Raw genomic sequence first — 22,333 nt, 5'->3', positions numbered from 1 at the left:
TAAGTGATTCTGCTAACCCATTTTGTGTGTGAACATAAGCTACTGGATGTTCAACACTTATTCCATTAGCCATACAATAAGCAACAAAAGCTTGTGAAGTAAATTCACTAGCATTATCAAGGTGAATTGCTTTGATTGGATTTTCTGGAAATTGTGCTTTTAATCGAATAATTTGAGCCAGTAATCTCGCAAACGCCAGGTTGCGAGAAGACAATAAGCACACATGTGACCATCTCGAAGATGCGTCTATTAAGACCATAAAATATCTAAAAGATCCACATGGTGGATGAATAGATCCACATATATCACCTTGAATCCTTTCTAGGAATTCAGGGGACTCAAATCCAATCTTTACTGGTGATGGCCTTAATATAAACTTTCCCTGAGAACATGCAGCACAACAAAATTCACTAGTTTTAAGAATCTTCTGGTTTTTTAGTGAATGTCCATGGGAGTTTTCAATAATTCTCCTCATCATGGTTGTTCCCGGATGACCCAATCTATCATGCCAAGTTATGAATTCATTTGGGCTAGTAAACTTCTGGTTTACAATGGCATGTGATTCAATTGCACTAATCTTGGTATAATACAACCCAGATGAAAGTGAGGGTAATTTTTCTAATATAACTTTCTTATTTGAATCATGAGTTGTGATACATAAATACTCATGATTTCCCTCATTCATTGTCTTAACATGATATCCATTTCGGCGAATATCTTTGAAACTCAACAAGTTCCTCAGGGACTTGGTAGATAATAGTGCATTATTTATTATAAATTTTGTTCCTCCAGGAAACAAAATTATAGCTCTTCCGGAACCTTCAATCACATTGCCTGAGCCAATAATAGTATTAACACATTCTTCTTTTAGCACAAGATGGGTAAAATATATATCACTTTTGAGAATAGTGTGCGAACTTGCACTATCCGCAAGGCATACATCTTCATTACATATCCTTGCCATTCTCTTCAAAGACAAATAATAATAAAATAAGTAGTATGCACAGTTAAATTGAATAATTGGTCGAAATTATTTTTCCAAGAAATACTGCACATAAAAATAATGTCATATACTAAAATTTTTTTTATTAAAAACATGACATATTTAATGATTTCAAAATTCATAAATATTAATATTTCATTATTTATATACATCACATTTGAAATTTAAATACATAGAAAATAAAATTTAATAATAAGTTCTTTACATTATTTATTTACATGGATATATAACAATCCCACACTTTAAACTATTCCATCATTGATCAAATGACCAATATTTCTTTCAAGATCTTCAAAAAAATCAGATACATCATAATGAGTGGTGGAAAGATATATAAAGATAGAAAGAAGTATTAAAAGTAAAAAGAGAGAGAATTGCATTTGTTTATTGTTACTGTGTATAAAGCCTAAGTTCATTCCTCTATTTATATAAGTTCAAGGTTCACTTTTTCAAAGGTTGGAAAGCATGCACCGCATATTTTTTAATGCTTGTACTTTTCAATAGTACTTGAATACAGGAAAGAATAATACTGAGTAGACATTGAATGGATATGGACATCCATATCATAACAATGATGATACTTTTTGTGTGTATTATTTTTTTACTAATATATTTTTCATAAAAATTTGCTAATAATAATAAGGTGAAAACTCAAGGGCAATCGACTTCACGTGAAGTTGATAATTGAGAATCGTTAAATAATTTGATTGATTTGACTAAATTTTCATTTAACAGCTCTCAACTATCAAATTCACGTGAAGTCGACTGCACCTGAGTTTCCACCTAATAATAATAATAAAGTGACGTTAGGAACAAAACCAGTTTTTTGGTCCGCTTCTTCTCATCCATATGGACCATTGGACGGACCCCAAAAAAGGGAATTAAATGCTTAGAAAGTTTGAATATCTAGTAATGGCGTACACGTATATATTGGTTTAGCAAATAGTATTGAATGAATACATAGTTGATTCAAGAATTTTAGTAATGGATGTGTGAGAGAGTGTATATAGGGACTAGGGAGAGATCAGAGATGGGTGTGTGGGAATCACGACAAGACATGACATTGTTGGCACTCATTACTAAACTAAACTACTATCAATACAATCCAATCCAAACCGCGTCCTACTTTCTCGGAACTCACCTAAAACTCCTCCAACAGTTTTTTACACACACCACCTAACCAAATCAGGAAAATACTGGGAAAAGAGAGAGCCATCAGGGTGCCGCAGAGATACAAACTAAGAAATGAAACAGAACCCTGGGAATGTGTCCTATGATCCTCTGAGATCATCCTGAAAACGCACCAATACATTCATAAGGAATTCAATCAATATATTATAAAAATAGATTATTGTTTATCTATACATATATTTTTTGTTGGCCTGAACCCTCAAACCTGCATCAATCATCCTCTACATTGCTCAATTCCCAGCAAGAAAGAGAGTTCCTTTCTTGCACCCTTTTGTCCCTTGTGCATGGTAATTCACTCACTTTCTCTCAATGCTTTAACCTTTCCAACTCATTTTTATTGATGCCATAAAAGCTTACTTGCGGATGGGGTTATTCCTTTTTCTTCTTTTGCTTTTTATTGCCTTTCTTTTTTTTCATTCTGATTATGTTGGTTGGTTCTAGAAATTCTCTATCTTGTTGGAAATCTATTCCTTTTGTGGAGTTTTCTCATCGTGGTTGAGATTTGTTTCAGCTCTGCATGCTCCTGAGGATAATTGAGACGAAAGCATTGAGATTATGTCTTTGTTGAGCAAAAGCTTGTAACAAAGAGATAGGATTACACAGAATGAGGGACCCTGATTAGATCAGAGCTTCCATTATACAAAACCTTTGCCAAGTTAATTGAGTTTTTCTTCTTCTTTGTTCGAATAGATTCTCTTTGTACAGCGAAATCCTAGCAATTGTGTACATTGTATTGCATAGAATCCTGGCTATCAAGGATTATAGATACCGTCTCAGTCACTCTGGCATTGGTTTCCCATAGAAATGGGAATGAGATGGAACATATTTAGATTTTGGCTCAGAATTTATGTTTGCTTAATTGCTCTTTGGGGAATCCAAGAGTGTTGGTCTCTTAATGACGAAGGTGATTTTCAAATATTTCCTTTTAGTTAATAGTATTCTTTTTCCCATTCATGAAGAAAGGACGTAATGCAATCATTATATATATATTGAAACATGCTTCCATTTACATGGAAAGTGCAGGAATAGCTTTGTTGGAGTTCCGGGCAAGAATAACTTCTGATCCTTATTTTGCTTTGGCAAATTGGAATCCAAATGATTGTGATCCCTGCAAGTGGTTTGGTGTTCGTTGTGTTGATGGTAAAGTGCAAACATTGTAAGTTCCTTTCTTTGTAAGTATTCCAATGATGCAGATGCAGTATTGTTTATCTTTATTCTTAGCTAAGAACAAAAGCTTGTTGTAGCTTTTCCTGGTTTTTCAAGGTAGTTGCTATTGCCACAGAATTTGATCGGAAACTGAATATAAACATTGCTGTTACCTCTTGTAGGGACCTTAAAGGACTATCTTTGGAGGGGATATTGGCTCCTGAGCTTGGAAAGCTTAGTCACTTAAAATCTCTGTATGCCTCACAACATTTCTTCCTTTTGTTGTTTCTAAAAGTCTTTGTTTTCTCTTCTTCAATAATGGCAATCACCTTCAATTAAACCAAACTGATTAACCAGAGTTGGACTTTTCTGATATGGATATGCTTCCTCTGCTTTTGAAATAGCATTTTGCGCAAGAATAACTTTTCGGGCGCTATTCCGGAAGAACTTGGAGATCTAGCCAAGCTGGAGCTATTGGATTTAAGGGAAAATAACTTGAGTGGAATTATCCCAACAGAAATTGTCAGGTTGTTATTGCTAAAACACTTGTAAGTTAACTGTATGTTGCATGTGCATGCATTGTTGGAAATTTCAGTATCCTCTAATGGAGTTATATTTTTACTCTAGGTTGCTTTGTAACAATAACAATGAATGTGGTGGTTCTGAATATGACAATGATGGTGGGTGTTCTCAATACGACGATGAAGGTGGTGGTTCTCAATATGATGGAGAGTTCAGATTTAAATCACTACTTGTTACCAATTTTTCAGAACCTCTAACAACATTGGTTACATGCATCAATAGAAAGTTTGGACACTGGTAAGCATATCTTCATTCATTTTTTTTTTCCACTTTGATCAAGCCAGTTCAATAGTCCCATTGCATGCTTTTCTTCCATTGAATTTTTGTGCTTGTATTAATTTGTTGCCCCTTTTATGATTAAAAAGTCTGTAATCTTTTTTTGTAAATTCCTAGCCTTCTGAATTGATGTTATATGCAGTGTGTGGAAGAGCAACTTGAAGGAATGGAATGAACCAGATTCAACGGTTAACCAAATTAAAGTAACACTTGCAAACTACCTCAGTGCTGTTGTGCTGCAACTGTGTGTAGATAACTTGACATCATCTTAATCTTATTCTGCACCTATGTTTATACCTTAATCATGTTCAACTTACTAACATTTTCTACTCCTCTTTGAAGGTTTAAGCTAGGAAAGTATACCCTAGATGGAAATGAAGAGAATTGTTGCGACCTTCTAACCGGTGAGCCGAGAAACTTCCCTGAATTATGGTCTATTGAGCAACCGAAATATTTCCCTATCATTGACATTCAAAAAAATCTTGCACCATGCAGATTCTAATGAGATAGGCAATGTTGAAAACGTACCGGATCTAGACAATTCGGCACGTAGGAAGCTACTTGATCAGTCCAGTAACCTTGCAGCCGCGCCATATAGTGGCGAGGCTAATATAGGGATCAGCACTGACCCGGTTACACAAAGCAGTGGGGGGTTCCCAGCTGTGCCAGATGCAAAACAGAAGCAGAATCAAGCACCTCCAGCTCCACAGCTGCAGCCACCTTCTGATCCTAAAAGTGATGCTTCTTCTAGTGCAAATAAACCAACTCAGCAACCACATTCAGATAATGGTTCCTCTGGGAATTGGAGGAAGTATATTCTTATTATTGCACTTGTGATTGTGTTGGTCATTGTTATCATAATCATTATTTGCATTTGGCGTAAAAGAGCAGTGAAGGTAATAAAACCATGGAAGACAGGAATAAGTGGACAGTTGCAAAGGGCATTCATAACAGGTAATAGTTCCAATCAGTAAAAAACAAACTACAAGTTCTACATGGATCTTACTTAAGTGGAACTTCAATTGATGCAAACAGTACCATCTATTCTTTAAATGTAGGAGTCCCCAAGTTGAATAGAGATGAACTAGAGACAGCTTGTGAGGATTTCAGCAATATTGTTAGTACTAAGTATGATGAGTGCATCATATACAAAGGAACCTTGTCCAGTGGAGTTGAGATCGCTGTTGTTTCTACTGTGATTAAATCTGCCCAAGATTGGTCAAAGAACACAGAGTTGAACTACCGGAGAAAGGTTTTTCTCCATCTAAACCTCAATAGAATGAAAAGGATTGAATGAAAAGTCCCATTTTTCAATTTGATAGAGACTCTCAATCAGTTCTTAAATTCTTCTTTTGCTAACTTCTTTTTCCCTCCCCATATATGCTTCAGATTGATTCTCTGTCCCGAGTAAACCACAAGAACTTTGTTAACCTTATTGGCTACTGTGAGGAAGAAGAACCATTCACAAGGATGATGGTGTTGGAGTATGCTCCGAATGGATGCCTATTTGAGCATCTGCATGGTAAGAGCATTTTCTCAAGTCATTACCTTTAGCAAAGCAAAATCAGCTTCAACTGTGTTCTTCCAACTATAGGCTGAGTTATCTATGTTTTGCTTCTTGCTTTTCTCAGTTAGGGAAGTCGAACGTCTCAAATGGAGTGAAAGGATGAGGATTATCATGGGCACTGCCTATTGTCTTCAATACATGCATCATGACCTGAACCCACCAGTAACACATACTGACCTTAATGCACATTCGATCTTTTTGACAGATGACTTTGCCGCTAAGGTATACACTTTCTCATCAGTTTTCTATTTCCTTTGTTATATGTTAGCCTTAGACATCAATCAAGTAACACACCTCTCCATTATTATATTGTTCTTTCATCAGATTGCTCAGACCACATTCCGGAATATCGTATCACGCTCTGAGGCAAACAAAGAGAGGAGAAAGAAATCTGAGTTGCCACCCCATGATGATCCTGAAACCAATGTCTATTGCTTTGGGGTGCTGTTGCTAGAGATCGTTTCTGGGAGATTACCTCACTCTGTAGAACAAGGCAGCCTTCTGGATTGGGTGAGTATGAAACACATCTACTGTTTTTTTTTCCCTTCTTCTTGTTTAAACTTTTTAAATGCAATACCATTGTTATATGCAAATATATTTAATGAGTGAATGATCATAATGAACATCCTAGGCTGCTGGGTACTTGAACGACAAGGGAAACTTCAAATATCTGATTGATCCAACTCTGCAATCTGTCAAAGACAATGAACTTGATGTCATATGTGAGGTGGTCAAAGAATGTATCCAACCTGATCCAAGGTTAAGACCAACAATGAGAGAAATCGCAATCAAATTAAGGGAAGCTCTTAGAATATCACCTGAGCAAGCAGTTCCAAGATTGTCTCCACTTTGGTGGGCTGAATTGGAGATCTTGTCAGTGGAAGCCACTTAATTAAGTTTTATCTGACTCTCTTCTATTTGGTTTTTGTTCATAGTCAAGTGTCTCTGTAGCCTTTTATCAAGCAGCAAGAGTGCAAGTTAGGATATTTGCTAGTCAAGTTCTTTTTGCTTCATTTTCTTTGGTCTTGATCCTTAAGACCTTAGCCACTCATGTCTCAAAGGAAGTGTGTTTGTGTTGTTGATCAACTTTGGGATCTAAAAATTTTAATTTAGTATTGGGAATTTGGGATGTTGATCCCCACTCCCTATGCAACTTTTGAATAGGTGAGTATAGGTCTATAGATTATTGAATTGTTCATGTAATGAAATGAAACTAGTACTTTCTTGCTCGCTTGATCTGTCATGTATACAAACAATTTCTTACTATATTAGTGCTTGTGCTCTTGTGCTCCACAAATGCAAATGAAAATGTACATCCAAATACATTATAATTAAATCTGAATAGTTAATAATACAAACAAACACGTACTGATGTTCAAATTTATCATCTTACTTCAGGGGTTATCAAGTGGATCAAATTCATTAATGAATATAAAAATCAATAAATTGAATACCACCCAAGCATTATTCAATCTAATCGTTGTATCAATTACTTTCCTCTGTATTTTTAATCTTTCAAAAAAAAAAAAACTAAACAAACCAAATCAGCTAAACTTATTTTGAAGCTAAACAATGTGTGTGATTACAGCTGCATTCTGCTTTGCAAAACCAGCGGAAATTATTACCAATAGAAAATTATAGTAAGAAAAAAAAAAGGAGGAGAATGGAGATAGGAATGGCAAAAAGTTCCATGGAAACGAAGACATGCCTCCCGTCTCCCATCTCCGGAGATTCTTTATTGAGACTCCATATCCACTGGATATTCGAATATTCGAATATATCTATAAGTTCGAAACAAAACAGAAAAACAAAATCAAAATAATTGAAAAAATTCAAAAAAATATTTAATTATTATTACAAACATAATTTTTATAGAGAATCAAACTCCAAAATAGTCTTTAAACTAAGATTTTAATTGCATCAATTATATTCTTAAAATTTGGCAAAAATACACCAAGTTAATTTAACTTATTTTCGATTAACGGTGTGCTGATGTAGCTTGATAACGTAAAATGTTAGTGATATTTGACAGTTCAAAGTTTTACCACATGTAATGATATGATGATAGATCCACTAGTGACATGTGAAATACTGACGTGGAAATTGTGTTACGTGCTACAAGCTTGAACCAAATTGTAGAGAATAGACTGGAGGCACCATATTTCTGCCATTTTCTTATTCCAAGTTCTTAATAATATTCTGAGTCATTCCCAATGGTGGGGATATTCCTGTGTACAAGGACTCTGACACATTTAGAATAGTGCATATATTTTGAGGTTATGATGTCATAAACTCTTTTTCTTATATTTCTTGGAGGTTATGAGTTGTTAAGTTGATTTAGGAGACTAATTTACTATTCTCATAATTGTTTGATATTTTATTGTGGTATTATATGTTAATACAATGCTCTTTAGGTCTATATATAGTTTATATTATGACATTCTCTTTATAATGTAGTAAATTAGTAATTAACCTCATAAAATTAACCTATTAAGCATTATAATGAGTGATTTAGAGTTAATATTCTTTTTGTAATGTCTTATTTAAAATTTTAAATAACGCTTAATCATTGAAACTTTTGATACTCTTGAACCCAATTTTTTGTTAGACTTATAAAAATATTCTAAAATAATTACTTTCATACTTTCTATTCATAAAAGCATAGAATGTCTATAAATGAATAAACAAAATAAATTTTGAATATATAATTAAAAAAATTAACAAAAATACTTAAATATTAATTTTATTTCATAATAAAAAAGACAAATACTAGATAATCATAAGAATTTATTATTTTTTATTATTACTCTTAATCATCATCTTAATTTCCTTGAGTTTATTAATTCAATAACATATTTTAGTCGACATTTTTAAACATGAATAGTTAATTGAGAACAAAATAATAAATTCTAATACTCTTTTAATATTTCTTAAATAATCTTTTTACAAAATATTTTTTAATTTAATTTAATTTCAAAACAAATAGTTATGCACTCCAATTTTAAATTAAGTACTCTATATAATCTATACTTTTGGAAATTAAAAAATATTAGATGTACTCAAATTTTAAATTCTTTACATAATTAATATTTTAGAAAAATAAAAAATTAATATTAAAAAATTAATAACATTTGACATAACTTTTTTTAATTTTTACTTAAAATAATAATTTAATAAAAATTAGAAAATTTAAAATTTATTTTAGTTTATTTATATAATTTTTTAAATTATTTATAATTGATAATAAAATTTAAAAAAATAAAATATTTAATGTGCCCTTTGAGAAGAATGAAAGGTCATAGTTTAAAAGAAAAGTCTGATAAGTCACCAAAAAAAAAAAAGAAAAGTCTGATACTGACATCTGAAACATAAATAATTGATACAGACAATTGCTACGCGTAAGCCATGCACTCTCTATTTGATACTCTTACTGTCACGGTGTCTCTTCCTTTTCTTTACATCTGTTTTTTCCCTTCTTCTTTAAGAGCATACGTGTTCACGCTTCACAATTCCCTTTATTTCTTCACAATTACTCTGTTACTGCTGTATCATCATGAATAATCCCACGGTAGTTGATCGGTTCTCTGGGTTCTACGATAACTGGATTTTGAAGCTCGAAGAGATCCTCCACCAGCTTCTCCACGTTTCCAACAACCACCACCTTTTCACCGAACAGGACCTTCAATCTCTGATTTCTAAAGTTACCACACACTTCAAGGAGTACTACACCGTGAAATGGAGTCTGGCACGCGAGGACGTTGTTGTCTTTTTTTCGCAGCCTTGGTTGACCCCTCTCGAAATTGCATACCTCTGGATCACGGGTTGGAAGCCTTCCACCGTCTTCAAGGTGCTGGAGTCTCTCAAAAAAGATAACTTATTTGGGATGACAGAAGAGCAACAGAGGAAGATAGGAGAGTTAAGGATGAGGATGAAGATGGAGGAGGAAAAGGTTGAGAGAGAGATGGAGAGGCAGCAGGTTGCCATGGCGAATAGCAAAATCGTGGAGCTGGCCAAGCTCTCCGGAAGAGCCACGTGGAAGAAACATAATAATGGAAAAGATCATGATGAGATGGTGCAGTTGGCGATGAAGGATGTGTTTGGGGGATTGGAGAGAATAATGAAAACTTCTGATTGTGCGAGGTTGAAGACCCTGAAAGGAATTTTGGACGTTCTTCGGTCAATACAGTGTGTTCACTTCTTAGTTGCTAATATTACTATACAACTTCGCATCAGGCAATGGGGTAACAATTGTCACCCCATTTATCATTCTCTGGCAGAATCCATTCAGTCATCCAATTGCAAAATTTGAATTATAATTAAGTAGTAATAGCTAATAGTATATATTATGATTGGCTAATTAGGTGTTAGTTACTATTATCTAAGTTCTTTTTATATTTTATTCTGAGGTACTAATTAATTATATTTTATTTTTTTTCAAAGTTTTATAATGCTGCAATTTATTTTCAATACACAAGAAATGAAATGATAGAGTACATCACTTTGTTTCTTTCTCTTACGGTCAAAGTAACTTTAATATAGCTTTTTTTTTTTAACAATGACTTTGACATTTTTGTGGTGTTTTAAACAATTCGACTTTAACTAGATTGTAAAAGTATTAGATTTCATCCTCACATTCAAAGTTTCCATGGAAACGAAGACATGTCTCCCGTCTCCCACCTCTCTGAGATTCTTTATTGAAACCTCATATCCACTAGATATTGGAATCTTCGCATATATTTACAAGTTTGAAATAAAACAGAAAAAAAAATCAAAATAATTGAAAAAATTCAAAAAAAAATTTAATTATTATTACAAATATAATCTTTATAAGGAGTTAAACTTTAAAATAGTCTCTAAACTTAGATTCATATATCAAAATTATCTCTAAGATTTTAATTGTCTAAATACATTTTTGAAATTTGGCAAAAGTACACCAAGTTAATTTAACCTATTTTCCGTTACCCTTTCCGTTAATGGTGTGCTGATGTTGCTTGATGACATAAAATGTTAGCGATATTTGTCACTTCAAAATTTCATCACATGTAATGGTATGATGATAGATCGACCAGTGACACATGTGAACCAAATTGTAGAGAATAGACTGGAGACACAATTTTTGCTATTTTCCTATTCCAAGTTCTTGATAATATTCTGAGTTCGTCATTCCCAATGGTGAGGGTATTTCTGTGTGCAAGGACTCCGACACTCAAGTTAGTATGAGTCATAGAGGAGCTAAGTTAGAGATCATACCTTAGTGTACGTATTTAGAATAGCGCATATATTGAGGTTGTGATGTGATAAGCTCTTCTCCTTATGTTTTATGGAGGTTATGAGTTGTTAAGTTGATTTAGGAGAATAATTTACTATTCTCATAATTGTTTGATATTTTGTTGTGGAAGCACGATGCACTGGAGATTGCCATTGTCAAAAATGTTTGCCAGCGGGTACTACGAATGCTGGCCCAACTGCCGTTCAAGCGGAAGGTTTATTGGAGACGCCGACGATGGATACCGCGGGGATTGGGAGAGCTATAGCAGGTGCGGGATTTGAACAAATTGATGTGGAGAGCGATGTTGCTTCGGAGACGTCTGACACCAAACGGGCGGAAGAAGTGCAAGAAAACAGAAAGGCTTGGGATCTAGCAGTGGAATCTGGAGCGGTGCTATACAATGAGGAAGAGGATATCATGGCAATCCTTGAGGCCCAGAATGAGAAAATAGCTTTGAGGAAGAAGCAGGCTAAATAGAAAGAAAAAACGAGAAGAAGTCGTCCGAAAAATACGAAAAAGGTGTGTACAACTGGTTTAAAATAATTTTTGCATCTTGGAATATTCAGGGTTAGCGGGGATTGAAAAATTGAGTATGGTAAAAAATTTTAGAAAGAAGTTCAATGTGCATCTGCTAGACTTGATAGAGACAAAGAAAGAGGTGGTGACTAAATTTGATGTTGTGCAACTATGGGGTAATGATGGAGTGAGGTGGGAATGTGTGGAGGTGGAAGGTGCATCTGGAGGCCTGCTATTGATGTGGGATGCGACGTTGTTTAACTTAAGTAACTGTTATAAAGGAGCTAGGTGGTTATGTGTGGATGGAGTGCTGTTAAAAATTAATGTTAGGTGTGCGTTCTGCTTCGTGTATGGTGAGCATGATAGGGAGGTAAAACTTGTTGTGTGGAAAGAGTTGAGTTTCTTGTCTAGGTTATGTCAGGTACCTTTCTGCTTTATGGGGGATTTTAACGAGATTGTTCAAGAGGAAGAACGACTCGGGACTGCATCTCTGCCAAGGTATGCAGCAAAGTTTAAATCTTTGATTCATGATATGGAGTTAAGGGACCTAGCTTTAACTGATCGTCGATTCACATGGTTCAGAGGCCAGTCATATAGTCATATTGATAGAATCCTGGTTAGTTTGGAGTGGCTAGAAGAGTTTTCTGAAACAATGTTATGAGGAGGTCCAAAAGGTTTGTCAGACCATTGTCCAATGATTATGAACGTCACAACAGTGGGAGTGGGGCAAAGACCTTTTCGGAGTCTGGATTCGTGGTTTACTCATGAGGATTTTTTTAGGATGGTGAAGGAGGAGTGGAGGAGTATAGCTGTATAGGGATGTTCAATTCATGGATAAGTTGAAGGCTTTGACAGTTTCACTGGGAGGTGGCATAAGGAGAATTTTGGAGATATGGACATGAGGATTAATAAGTTTGAAGAGGAGATCAGGAAAGTAGATGATATGGTGAGTCAAGGAATATATGATGGAACAATGGAAGCTAGTAGAAAGGCGCTTGTGAGCTCTTGTAAGAAATGGTATATCAGGAAGGAAATCCATTGAAAACAGATGTCACGATCTAGACATGCAAAGGAGATGGATATAAACACTAGATACTTCCACAATATTGCCTCGGCTCGGAGGAGGAACAATCGGATCGATGCCTTAAGACTCTATGAAAGATTAGTGAGAAATCAATCCCAGATCAAGGTAGCTATAAGAGATTTCTATAAGGCCTTGTACTATCAGGAGACATCACCAAATATAGGATTTCGAGATGGGCTAGTAAGGCAAATAACTGGGAAGGAGGCAACCGAGCTAGAGCTGATGCCGAGTGCTAAAGACATCAAGTCTGCATTGTGGGATTGTGAGTCATCGAAAGCACCAAGAAGTGATGGATATAACATGAATTTCATCAAGAAGTGTTGGACAGAAGTTGGGAGGGAATTCACGGAGGCAGTGTTGGGGTTCTTCCAATCAGTTTTGTTACCTAGGGGCTCGAACGTCACTTGGGTGGCGTTGGCACCGAAATTCATTGGAGCTACAGAAATAAAAGACCTTCGTCCGATTAGTATGGTGGGTTGTGTCTATAAGGTCATATCTAAGGTGTTGGTTCGGAGGATGTGGCATGTAATGCCAAGGCTAGTAGGCGAGACTCAGAGTGGTTTTGTGCAGGGCAGAAAAATCCATGATGGGGCTTTGATAGCTTGTGAAACTGTGCAGTGGCTAAAGTCAAGAAAAATGAGCTCAGCAATAATTAAGCTGGATTTTCAAAAAGCGTATGATAAGGTCAAATGGAATTTTATGGATATAGTTTTGCAGAAGATGGGCTTTGGACATAGGTGGTGGGGGTGGATTAAGGAGTGTGTATGTTCGGCGTCTATGTCAGTTTTTATTAATGGAACCCCCACTAAGCCTTTCAAAATGGAAAGGGGTCTACGACAAGGAGATCCTTTGTCGCCCTTTCTATTTGTCCTAGTTGTTGATGTTCTTCATAGGATGATTGGGGAGGCGGTGAGGAATGGACGCATATCTCCGCTCTTGGTTGGATGAGATAACATTGAATTGTCGCACTTACAGTTTGCGGACGACACTATACTCTTTTGCCCTCTAGTGAAAGAGACCATACGGAATTACAAGCGTCTTCTGTGCTGCTTTGAGATGATGTCTGAGTTGAGCATTAATTTCGAGAAGTCCAACTTCATTCTGGTTAATTGTGATCAGCGTTGGGCGCGTAAGATGTGTCGCTTGCTGGGATGTAAAGAGGCCTCACTCCCTATTCGGTATCTTGGCATATCCTTGGGAGTGAATTCGAGACTAGTGAAGACATGGAAACCAGATATTGATAAGGTGGAAGAAAAGCTAAGTCTGTGGCAAGCAAAGACCCTCAATAAAGCGGGTAAGCTGGTTCTCATAAAATCTGTTCTTAACAGCCTGCCTATATACTATCTAAGTTTGTACAAGATGCCAAAGGCAGTAGCTGAGAAGTTGATTGCCTTGCAACGATGGTTCTTGTGTAGTAAAGAGGACGGGAGGACCGGTATGCCACTAGTGAGATGGGAGGTAGTGATGGCTCCTAAAAAGGTGGGTGGATTGGGAGTGGGAGATGCAGTGCTTCAGAATACAGCCCTTCTGTTTAAATGGTGGTGGCGGTTTTCGAAAGAGGATTGCCCCTAATGGAAGAAAGTAGTGTGTTCTTGTAATAGTATGAATCTTGCTGAGATGCTGCGTGGTCAACCGGTGCCTCCAAGAGGGGGTCCTTGGAGGGATATTTGTCAGCTTCGAATGAGGGAGCCACAAATCAGGGAGAAGATGATCAGAGGCCTGTCAATGGATGTAGGGAATGGCAGAACAACCCGCTTTTGGGAGGATGTCTGGCTACTTGGTGGGGTCTTGAAGGATATGTTTCCAAGACTGTTCTCAGTCTCAAATCTTAAAGGGTCTATTATAGGGGACTATGGGTTTTGGGATGGGTTAGAGTGGATATGGAGCTTCCAGTGGAAGAGACAGTTGTTTCAATGGGAACTAGAACTTTTGAACCAACTCCATGAGATCTTAATGTCAGTGAAGCTAACAACTGAGAGAGAGGATATGGTCGTTTGGAAATTTGATACAATTGGTATTTTCTCGACTAGCTCCTTTAAAGGGGTTTCGTGCTATTTAGAGGGGTTTCGTCCCACACAGAGTCGAACTATTTACTTGGTTTGTGTTGATTGAGAGGGTGAATACTAAAGAAAGACTGGTCAGGCTAGGTGTTATTGGTCAGCTTGATAATATCTGTGATTTATGTTGTAAGTCTGTTGAGTCTGTTTTTCATCTGTTTCTTGGTTGCGAGCTCACTTGGTAGGTGTGGTGTGCGTGGCTTTTCGCCCTCGGAAGGTCATGGACCATACCAGATACACGGAAGCAACACTTTGAGAGCTGGACGCATGCTGCATAGAGAAAGATTGAGAAAAAGAGGTGGTTGGTTGGATTCTTTGCTGTAGTTTGGGCAATTTGGCTAGAGAGGAATGATAGAGTCTTCAATAATCATGGCTCAGGAGTAGTGAAAATCATCAACAGGTCTTTTATGCTCTCTGACGAGTGGCTTGGTGGTGCTCCCTTTGGTTGTTGATGGCAATGCCGAAGATGACGAGGGGTTGATATCACTTTTGAGGGTTGTTAGTAATGTTTGTATTTTGAAATTTTCTTCTGTTTCCTGGATCTGGTTGCTCCACCATGTTGTGTTGAGCGCTTCTTAATTCAAAAAAAATTCATTTTCTTCGTAATGTAGTAATTAATCTCATGAAATTAACTTATTAGGCATTATAATGAGTAATTTAGAGTTAATATTCTTTTTGTAATGTCTTATTTAAAATTCTAAAAAATGCTTAATCATTGAAACTTCTGATACTTTAGAACCCGATTTTTTGTGTTGGACTTATAAAAATATTCTAACATAATTACTTTCATACTTTCTATTCATAAAAGTATAGAATGTCTATAAATTTAATGAAAAAACAAAATAAATTTTGAATATATAATTAAAAAATTAACAAAAATATTTAAATATTAATTTTATTTCATAATAAAAAAATATTAGATAATTATCAGAATTTATTATTTTTTATTATTACTCTTACTCATCATCTTAATTTCCTTGAGTTTATCAATTCAATAACATATTTTAGTCGACATTTTTTAACATGAATAGTTAATCGAGAACAAAGAATAATAAATTTTAATACTCTTCTGACATTTCTTAACTAATTTTTTTACAAAATATTTTTTTAATTTAATTTAATTTCAAAACAAATAGTTATGCACTCAAATTTTAAATTAAGTACTCTGTATAATCCATACTTTAGGAAATTAAAAAATATTGGATGTACTCAAATTTTAAATTTTTTACATAATCAATATTTTAGGAAAATAAAAAAATTAATATTAAAAAATTAATAACATTTGACATAATTTTTTTTAATTTTTACTAAAAATAATAATTTAATAAAAATTAAAAAATTTAAAATTTATTTTAGTTTATTTATATAATTTTTTTTAATTATTTGTAATTGGTAATAAAATAAAAGTACAATATATTCAAAATTAAAAATACAAACATAAATTTATTTTATTTTATTAAACACCAAATATTAACTTACTTGAAAAAGAAAAAAAATTAAATATATCAATGTAAATAAAATTTAAAAAATAGATGATAAAATATCTAATGTGTCTTCTGAGAAGAGTGAAAGGTTATAGTCTAAAAGAAAAGCCTGATATTGACATCTGGAACACAAATAATTAATACACTTGTTGAAAGGCCTATTAGACAATTGCTACACGTAAGCCATGCACTTTATTAGATACTCTCACTCTCATTGTCACGGTGTCTCTTCCTTCTCGTTACATCTGTTCAATCTCACGTTTTTTTCTTCTTCTTTAAAAGCATATGTGTTCATGTTTCACAATTAGTTTTATTTTTTCATAATTGCTCTAATTTAATAAAAATTAAAAAATTTAAAATTTATTTTAGTTTATTTATATAATTTTTTTAATTATTTGTAATTGGTAATAAAATAAAAGTACAATATATTCAAAATTAAAAATATAAACATAAATTCATTTTATTTTATTAAACACCAAATATTAACTTAGTTGACAAAAAAAATTAAATATATCAATGTAAATAAAATTTAGAAAACAGATGATAAAATATTTAATGTGTCTTTTTAGAAAAGTGAAAGGTCATTGTCTAAAAAAACAGCCTGATACTGACATCTAAAACACAAATAATTGATACTCTTTGTTGAAAGGCCTATTAGGCAATTGTTGTGACGTAAGTCATGCACTCTATTTAATACTCTCACTGTCACGGTGTCTCTTCCTTCTCGTTACATCTGTTCACGCTTCACAATTCATTTTATTTCTTTACAATTGCTCTGTTACTGTTACTGATGATATTCATAATCACTCTTTTAGTATCATTATGAATAACCCCACCAACTCAGAGGTGAATCCAAATGGGCTAAGGTGGCCATGATCCCCTATTTAAAAAAATGTATTATTATTATTATAGATTAAATATATTTTAATATATTAAATACTAAAAAAAATTACATGTTAGTAACTTAATATGTATAAATTATAATTTATATTATAATATATTAGTAGTAAATAAAAAATAAGTTTAAAAAACAATAAAAGCTTATAAATATATAAATAACTAAAAAGTTATTGAAATATATAGATTTGGATTAATGTAAAAAATCAATAACTATAAAAAAATTCTTATTTTAACTTTTTCTATGACAACAATAACAATTGAATAGATTTTTTAAACAATAAAAATTATTAAAATAAGATAAAAATAAATTTTTAGCAGATTATTTGATTGTATATGTTGAAAAAGAAAATGCTTTAAAATTTATTTCAGATAGTAAATTGATCATTTTAGTTATATGAAATATCGCAGAACAAATTTAAAAATACCAAAATTTAAAGTATATAGTTGAATGTTGATTTTTATATAATATTATTATTAATTTTGACTTATATACTATAAATTATATTTTGTTAATTTTTTGTTATATTATATTTTAATTTATTTTATATTTAATTTGCCTCCTTATAAAATTTCTGGATCCATCACTGCCATCGTAGTTGAACGGTTCTATGAGTTTTACGGTAACTGACACACTTGAAGGAGTACTACACTGTCAAATGGAGTCTGACGCGTGGAGAGCTCTCGACAACCAGGGAGACTTCGGGGAGGAATCAAGTGAGAGAACATAAGATGAGAAGACACCACACATCCAACTCAAAACCTTAAGGTAGTAAGTTAATGGGTCTCACTCTTCCTTACTTTCTTTGATGTGGGACTAACTTCAATACTCCTCACACTTGCAACAAGACAGCAGGTTGCCATGGCGAATAGCAAGATCGTGGAGCTGGCCAAACTCTCGGGAAAAGCCACGTGGAAGAAAAATAATAATGGAGAAATCATGATGAGATGGTGCAGTTGGCGATGAAGGATGTATTTAGAGGATTTGAGAGAATAATGAAAGCTTCTGATTGTGCGGGTCGAAGACCTGAAAAGGGTTTTGGACGTTCTTCAATCAATACAGTGTATTTACTTCTTAGCTGCTAATATTACTATACAACTTTGCCTTAAACAATGGGGTAACAACTGTCACTCCATTTATCATTCTCATGTCGATTCAGTTATCCAATCACAAAATTTGAATTATAATTAAGTAGTAGTAGCTAATAGTATATATTAGGGTTGGCTAATTAGTTCGTTACTTACTACTACCTAAGTTCTTTTTATATTTTATTTTATTCTGAGGTACTAATTATTAATTATATTTTAATTTTTTCAAGGTTTTATAGTTCTGCAATTTATTTTGAATACACAAAAAATGAAATGAGCGAGTACATCACTTTGTTTCTTTCTCTTACAATCAAAGTAGCTTTAATATAGTTTATTTTTGTTTTGTTTAAGACGATAACTTTGACAATTTTTTGTGATGTTATGAGGAATTCGACTTTAACTAGAATCTAAAAGTATTAGATTCCGCCTTCACATCCAAGTTAGAAAGATTATGAAATAGTACTCAAAAAAATTATTAGATTAGATTTTTCACTTTCAGTTGGAAAGCTTATAAAACTTGAGATATCTAAAAAAAGCCACCTGATTATGCTCCTCCAATTCCAAATTCGCCAGATCATCTAATTGTTTATTACATAGTAACAGTTGTTTGAAAGATGGAGACAGTAAGAACCGAATCTACCAATAGTTAGATTGTTTTAGCCATATATAATAAGAGATATTCTCTACATCCAAGCAATTTTAACATCCAAATTCATCCAAGTGATTCTAGGTCATGCGCTTTTCTCGTTTTCTTCTTTCCTCACGTTTCTTTTCTTCTCTTCTTCTCTTCTCCCCCATGTTTCTTCTTCTCTTCTCCCCCATTCTTCTTCTCAAGCTCGTTTATGCACGAAACGTCTTTTTCTTCTTCTTTGCCTTCCTCCTCCTCCTCATTCTCCTTCTTCTTTTTCGCATTCCTTCTTCTTCACGTGTTTTCTCTTTATCGTCATTCTTTTGTTGTTGTTGCTGCTGTATTTTTTTGTCTTTTCCTCCTTCTCTCTGGTGAAGAAGCAGTAGAAGGTGAGGAGGAAGAGTTTTGAATTGTGCAGAATAAAAATGAACCGAAATGACCAACACCACTGAACCGAACACCAATCATGTGCTGAATAAAACGTCATAAACATTCAATCAGCAAGAAAAATATTTCTGTATGCACAAGGACTCAACTGAACACACTAACAATTAAGTGAGTCAAAATGAGCAACTCCACTAAACCAAGCAACATTCATGTGCTGAATAAAATGTCATAAATATTAAATCATCAAGAATAGCACTTTTTCATGCAAAAGAAGTCAACTGAACACATAACAATCAGGTGAACCAAAATGACCAACACCACTTAATCGAACACCAATCATGTGCTGAATAAAACGTCATAAACATTCAATCAGCAAGAAAAATATTTTTGCATGCACAAAAATTCAACTAAACACACTAACAATCAAGTGAATCAAAATGAGCAACTCCACTGAACCAACACTAGTGATGTTCTAAATAAAACGTGATAAATTTTTAATCATAAAAAAAACATTTCTACATGCACAAGGACTCAACTAAACACACTAACAATCAAGTGAATCAAAATGAACAACTCCACTGAATCAAGCAACATTCATGTGTTGAATAAAATGTCATAAACATTCAATCATCAATAATAGCATTTTTTCATGCAAAAAAAGCCAACTGAACACATAACAATCAGGTGAACCGAAATGACCAACCACTGAAGCAAACACCAATCATGTGCTGAATAAAACGTCATAAACATTCAATTAGCAAAAAAAAAAATTCTGCATGCACAAGAACTCAACTGAACACACTAACAATCAAGTGAATCAAAATGAGCAACTCCACTGAACTAGCACTATTAATGCTCTGAATAAAACGTGATAAATATTCAATCATCAAGAAAAATATGTCTACATGCACAAGGACTCAACTGAACACACTAACAATTAAGTGAATCAAAATGAGCAACTCTACTGAACCAAGCAACATTCACGTGCTGAATAAAACGTCATAAATATTAAATCTTCAAGAATAGCATTTTCTCATACAAAAGAAGTCAACTGAACACATAACAATCAGGTGAACCGAAATGACCAACACTACTAAATCGAACACCAATCATGTGCTGAATAAAACGTGATAAACATTCAATTAGCAAAAAAAAAAAATTCTATATGCACAAGGACTCAAATGAACACACTAACAATCAAGTGAATCAAAATGAGTAACTCCACTTAACCAAGCAAAATGTTGGTGTTGTTTGTGATGATTATAACGAAAGAAGAAGAAGAAGAACCTACATGCGCGAATTTGAAGAAGAAGGAGGAGGAGGAGGAGGAAGAGAAGAAGGAGGAAACGGAAAAGGAGAAGACGAAGACAAGGACGAAGAGTTGCATTATGAAACGCGTGTGTGATCACGCTCCTTTAATGAGAGTGGTTTTTGTTGATGTTGGACCTACTTGGATGAAAAAATACTTGGATGTGTAGCAAGACTCTAATAATAATTGCAATGCATATAAAATTTGTACATCACTGATACTGATATGATATTGTATCAAGGAATGGAGAGAATTAAATAAAAAAATATAATAAAAATTTTTAAAATTACAACTAAGAGATAAATTAGAATTTTTAATTATATCGTGTTTATTAACACTATTATATTATATTTTTATTTATAACATAATTCTCTAATGGAGCTAGACCCAATAGTAATCATTATATTATCTTTCCCTTTAAAACAACTTTATCCTTAAAATTACAAAAAAAATCCTAATTAAAATTACAAATGAGAATTACAATTAATTAAAAAAAAAAAGTAATCTTAAAATAATATTTTTTTTGCTACAACTCAAAATAAAAATTATACTACCAGAATGTCATTGTTTAAAAAAATATATCCTTATTTCATACAAAATAGGGGCATAACGCCCAAAATAAAGGAGGATTCTATGATGCCGATGGTAGTTATAAGCATCACATGCTTATATGTGGTGTCATGGTCCGATGGTGACGCGTGGAACTGAGGATAGACATGAGTATGAGATTTGTGAAGTGACTCCGTTGCTTTTATTTTGTTGTTTTGTGAAGATTAAATAAGTAGGAGATAATCACTAAATTAAAGATGGTTAAGTAATGGGCCAATTGATGGGGTAGGTGTGTGATATTGGTCAAAGATAAATGAAAAATAGAGAGGATTCCCAAAAAATAAAGATCCAAAAAATTTCAAGTGACTACATGAGGGACATGAACTGAAAATCCTGACTTGTATGTATGTTTCTCTTGTTATTAAAAAAATTAATATTTTCTTTTAAATCAACATTACAAATTAAATATTATTGTAATATCAACACTATTTACATTAATAAATTTTGATATTTTTATTTTATTAAAAATTTAAGATTTTATTTTGTTGTATTATATTATTTGATTGTAATAAAAATAATACCAAAGATAATTAATCTTAAAATTTTTAAAAGATAAATTTTATCAAAAATAAAATTAATCTTTTAAAATGTTACAAAATAATTTATAAATTAGAATCGTTTTTGTATAATTTAAATAAAAAAATCAGTTTTTGAAAAAAAAAATCAGTTTTTAGATTAAAAATTATTTTTTAAATAAAAATAAATTTTTATGGGCAAAAACTATTTTTTTTACGTAAAAAGTCATTATTTTTTTTAAAATTTACTTTTTATTTAAAATCAAATTACTTTATTAATCTAAATAATTTTTTTATGAAAATCATATTTACTTTTTTAATTAACCGTAATCCTACATTTTAATTAATAAACTTAAAAATAAAATAATTATATTTCTAATTTTTATTTTAATATAAATACTATTATATAATTTTTTTAATTAAAATTTTTGGCCCCTCCAAAAATTTCTTTTGAGCTCCGTCACTAATAACATACACTTTAGTCTATCAATTAAAATACTCATTTATAATTATTTTTACTTTTAAATTAGTCATAATTATATTAATATTTTAAAAACAGAAATAATAATACATAATATATACTTATTATTATAATAATAATTTTTATTTATTTTTAATATTTTAACTTGTTACAAAAATTCAAAATTTTTTATATATTTTATTATTAATAAAAATATTAAAAATAGTTAAAATTTCTTATGTCAATAGTAATATATATTTTATA

General features: G+C 32.9%; 1 protein-coding gene across 2 annotated transcripts; it reads left to right on the top strand.

The window, feature by feature from the left end:
- Positions 1 to 1,930: 1,930 nt before the first annotated feature.
- LOC112783477 (protein MALE DISCOVERER 2-like) lies at positions 1,931 to 7,068 on the top strand. 2 transcript variants are annotated; one of them, XM_025826441.3, is made up of 14 exons: positions 1,931 to 2,481; positions 2,706 to 3,098; positions 3,218 to 3,350; positions 3,523 to 3,594; positions 3,745 to 3,867; positions 3,968 to 4,159; positions 4,341 to 4,442; positions 4,541 to 4,602; positions 4,694 to 5,152; positions 5,257 to 5,450; positions 5,588 to 5,720; positions 5,830 to 5,987; positions 6,090 to 6,275; positions 6,397 to 7,068. In XM_025826441.3, the coding sequence occupies exons 2-14, from the start codon at positions 2,999 to 3,001 to the stop codon at positions 6,655 to 6,657; spliced, it is 2,175 nt and encodes a 724-aa protein (XP_025682226.1). In that variant the 5' UTR covers positions 1,931 to 2,481; positions 2,706 to 2,998; the 3' UTR covers positions 6,658 to 7,068. The 2 variants fall into 2 exon arrangements, with proteins under 2 accessions (XP_025682226.1, XP_025682227.1); XM_025826442.3 differs by lacking the exon at positions 1,931 to 2,481 and having other exon boundaries at positions 2,594 to 3,098.
- Positions 7,069 to 22,333: the final 15,265 nt, after the last annotated feature.

Source organism: Arachis hypogaea, chromosome 20 (assembly GCF_003086295.3).
Source record: "Arachis hypogaea cultivar Tifrunner chromosome 20, arahy.Tifrunner.gnm2.J5K5, whole genome shotgun sequence".
Classification (NCBI taxonomy): domain Eukaryota; kingdom Viridiplantae; phylum Streptophyta; class Magnoliopsida; order Fabales; family Fabaceae; genus Arachis; species Arachis hypogaea.
This window is presented reverse-complemented; position numbering and strand designations above follow the sequence as displayed.